The 3,937-nt window shown below is 38.2% G+C and overlaps 1 protein-coding gene across 3 annotated transcripts; it reads left to right on the forward strand.

Moving 5' to 3' along the window:
• Nucleotides 1–636: 636 nt before the first annotated feature.
• Nucleotides 637–3,612, forward strand: LOC110420958 (bifunctional nitrilase/nitrile hydratase NIT4B-like). 3 transcript variants are annotated; one of them, XM_021434393.2, is made up of 6 exons: nt 639–1,239; nt 1,586–1,765; nt 2,173–2,205; nt 2,347–2,466; nt 2,740–3,021; nt 3,150–3,612. In XM_021434393.2, exons 1-6 carry the CDS (start codon nt 840–842, stop codon nt 3,311–3,313), a joined length of 1,179 nt encoding a protein of 392 aa, XP_021290068.1. In that variant the 5' UTR covers nt 639–839; the 3' UTR covers nt 3,314–3,612. The 3 variants fall into 3 exon arrangements, with proteins under 3 accessions (XP_021290067.1, XP_021290068.1, XP_021290066.1); XM_021434392.2 differs by having other exon boundaries at nt 637–1,239; nt 1,649–1,765; nt 2,173–2,466; XM_021434391.2 differs by having other exon boundaries at nt 640–1,239; nt 2,173–2,466.
• The last annotated feature ends 325 nt before the right edge of the window (nt 3,613–3,937 follow it).

Raw genomic sequence — 3,937 nt, forward strand, 5'->3', positions numbered from 1 at the left:
ATCCACTTAGCTTGTGATTTTGAAGTTGGGCTTTGTATAGTTGACTATAGCTTCATTAAGGTCGAGTATGGCTCCTTAAATATTTGAATTTTACAAATGTTCTACCTCAAGGTCGACTATATCTTCATCAGGGTCAATTATGATTATTCAAAAGTGTAATTATGCTTGCATTCTGCCTTAGGGTTAACTATGGCTTTGTAGCTTCGTGATTTTTCATCCAATTTTGCCACAGGATCGACTATGGAGCTCATGGGGTCAATTATGCCTTCTATACTTCACAATTCTTTAATCATTCTTCAACCATTCTACCATAGAATTGATTGAAGCTCTTATAGGTCGACTCTTGCTTTATGTCTTTAATGTTCCTTGACTTTTTGTTTTTTACTTCAGTTATTTCTTTCGTGCTTCTAATACCAATCAAAGCACATTTGCATTATATTTATTCAGCTAAAGATGTATATTTTCTAATCATAAATTTACTTTTCGAATATTTGTATAATCTTAAGAGGATTAAAAATATGATATTAAACACTTTCGAATAGTTAAGATGTCATGTAATTTTGCCAAACATAAGATATTTATGCTAAGGAACTTGATTTTTATAATTATTATATAAAACTACATTCACCATTGTAGTAAAATAAAGAGATCAAATGCATAATTTAAAGAAACGAAATCCTAAATTAAAATTAAAAAAGAAATCATTCGTCTAGTTCCATTAAACCCACAAAAGCAAATGACTTATTTTACCCATTGCCAATTCAGAGTAATGACTTTACTACAACAACTCCCTGCTTTCCTCTTCCAAAACCCAACTGTAAGAAAAGAAATCACTCAAGATGGATTCCCAAACTCAAACACTTGACAGACAACAACAGTCCTTCCACCCAGGAAATGCAAAACAAGAGGCTGGAACTCTTTCTCTCCGGCCCAGCAAAAAACGACGTCGTTACAAGGGCGACCGCCACACCAAAGTAGAAGGTCGTGACAGGCGGATCAGGATACCTTTAACTTGCTGTTCCGGTGTGTTCCGGTTGACCCGGGAAATGGGTCACCAAACCCACGGCCAAACCATCCAATGGCTCCTTCAACAATCCCGACCCGACTTACTCCTGCCCGATCCGATGAGTTGCCCGAGTCGCTTAATTGGGTCAGCCCCTGACTGCATGGCAAAGGGTCGAGTGAGGGCTACAGTGGTTCAAGCATCCACTGTGTTCTTGGACACTCCCGCCACGCTAGGTACCGAGTTGACTCAGTAGCAAACTTGTTAGGCTTTTTTGTTTTTTTAATTGGTTCGAAGGGACTCGTATACTGTTTTTAGTTTTTTAAGTAAAGGGGCCATTCCTATCCTGTTTTTAAGTTTTTATGCAGAGGGAGATGCATCAATGAACTAAATGTTGAAATTATGATGAGAAATTTGTTTAAATCTTACTGGGCCCTTTCCGCCTTTTTTGTTTATTTATTCTTTTCTTCGGTAAAATTGAAAATGGCCCTACCCATTTCACGGTGTGGTCCACAGTGTTAGTGTTTTTGTTTATAATTATTAATTTTGGTTTTGACATATATATATATATATATTGAGTAGATAAAGCAGAGAGGCTAATAGCTGGTGCAGCTGCATACGGTTCACAGTTGGTTGTTTTTCCAGAAGCATTCGTTGGTGGATATCCAAGGGGTGTTTCATTTGAGGCTGTGGCAGTTCCTAGTTCAACTGAAGATAATGAGGTGTTTCTTAAGTATCATGCATCAACTATTGAGGTCCCAGGTCACATCTCTTTTCCTTTCAAACATCTTTTATACCATTGCCACGTCTCTATTTAGGTAATTATCTTTACTTATAATAACTCCAGTTCTGGACTTTTAAATGCATTTTAAGAATGAAATGAATTGGGCACTTTGAGTTTTATATATGGCCATGATTGGATCATTGTTATGACAAGATGCCAAAATATTTGTGACCAGCATTCTTATCCTTGATTCCTTGTTAGTTAGTGCATCTAGAAAAGATGCTGCATTTGGATTCTAAATAAGGCAAACCAAGGAATATAACCCTTTCTTGTTTTTAGGATTGATTACTACTCATTGCATCCACCTCTTTGTAAGCACAACTTGACATTTCCTTCCATCCACCTCATTCCTTATTTTTTTAATTTGTTACTTTGGTGTGTACAGGCCCTGAAGTGGATAGACTTGCAAAAATTGCTGGTAAATATAAAGTTCATTTAGTAATGGGAGTAGTGGAGAGAGCCGGATTCTATCTCTTTAGTGCAATTCTGTTTTTTGATTCCATGGGACGGTATCTTGGAAAACATCGGAAGCTAATGCCAATTGCATCCGAATGTGCAGTATGGTGTTGTGGAGAGAAATCATCGTTGCCATTATATGGGACAACAATTGGGAAAGTTGGTGGCCTTCTCTATTGGGACAATAGGATCCCATCTTTGAGGACCCAATTGTATGCTAAAGGTATCATTTTTCATTCTTGCCTCTTGCGGAATCCTCGTAAAGTCTATTTTGTTCATTGCTTCCCACTATATTCACCCTGCAAATACAATTCAGACAAAGGCATTTTGTTTGTGTAACTCGAATGATGATTTAGCAGTGCTGTTATGTATCAAATGAGTTGCCATCATCGACAGCATAATTCTTCTGTGACTACGGCTTGCCATTCTTCCATTAGAAACTGGATCTCATCTTTCTTTTCATTTTTTTTTCCTGGTTGTTCCACCATAAACACAGGCATCGAAATATACTGTGCACCAACTGCTGATGCTAGGGAAGAATGGAGAGCATCCATGATTCACATCGCAATAGAGGGAAGGTGCTTTGTTCTATCTGCCAACCAATTCTGCCAGAGGAAAGACTATCCTCTGCCACTCAAATGCATAGATGGAGATTCAAATTGTGACTTGTCATTGGACACGGTAATATGCAGTGGGGGCAGTGTTATTGTTTCACCATCAGGGACCATTTTGGCAGGACCTAATTACCATGGAGAGTCCCTTATCTCAGCTGATCTAGGTATGGAATCCTGTTAATCTTTATCTGGATAACTAGATGAGATTATTAGACATTTATCATATATGAAGACACTTCAATCGTCATCTACTCTGTTCATTGAAGTCTAACATCCTTTGTCACGCTTCTAGATCTTGAAGAGATAACTCGAGCAAAGCTTGAAGTCAGTGAAACAGGGCATATTGTGGGACCAGATTCTGTTGGTTGGACTGCAAACAGACCCAATCCTGTTCTTTTTCCAACAGCTGTGAAGACAGAAGCCCTTGATGAGTTGTCATGGTCACCTGGTCTGTAAGGAAACTTGGCTCTGGAATTGCGTTCATATCTTCCTAACAGCAAAGAGCTACTTTAGACTCTCCTAACTGCCGATCTGTAAAGTTTTTGTAAATGTAAAGAGGATGTTTTCTTTTTGTTAAACAAAACATGTAGGGAAGTTGCCAACATTCTGTATGTCCTGTGGACAGAGAAACTTTTGTACAGTTCCATGAATAATGGGATGAAGTCGGTACTAACTGAAACGATATTTAGCGGCAGTCATAAAATGCTATTGTAGTCATTAAAATGAGATTTATGCATATAATCCTTTTGTTGCCATTTCTGTTTTCCTCTCTCATTTTGTGCTGTTATCCAATCTCTCTAGTAATGAAAATTTACTTATGTTCAAGTTAAAATATTTTTGAACCATTACGGATCAATCGAGGTACCCTTTAAGAGGTTGAATAATTGCAGAAGTTCCCAGCCAAGTAATCCCATACCCAAGGACAAACCATCGCGCCTTACAAAACAAAAACCAACCTTGTATCAGGTTTTAAGGCCCTGTCCCCAAACAAGAACGCCAAGCTAGATAACAGTGATAATGCCCATGGGACAAACGGAAACAAGCGCAAAATTCCTTAACCCCAACTAGACCAAGCGAACT

The sequence above is a fragment of the Theobroma umbraticum genome, unplaced genomic scaffold, assembly GCF_002168275.2.
Source record: "Theobroma umbraticum cultivar Fairchild unplaced genomic scaffold, ASM216827v3 scaffold_86.0, whole genome shotgun sequence".
Taxonomy (NCBI): domain Eukaryota; kingdom Viridiplantae; phylum Streptophyta; class Magnoliopsida; order Malvales; family Malvaceae; genus Theobroma; species Theobroma umbraticum.

Bases quoted from the DNA above. Each gene is read 5' to 3' on its own strand.
- LOC110420958 (XM_021434391.2), top strand. From the start codon at position 840: ATGGATTCCCAAACTCAAACACTTGACAGACAACAACAGTCCTTCCAC. The intron at 1,766-2,172 runs GTCACATCTCTT...TGGTGTGTACAG, and splicing joins ATCAACTATTGAGGTCCCAG to GCCCTGAAGTGGATAGACTT. The intron at 2,467-2,739 runs GTATCATTTTTC...CCATAAACACAG, and splicing joins GACCCAATTGTATGCTAAAG to GCATCGAAATATACTGTGCA.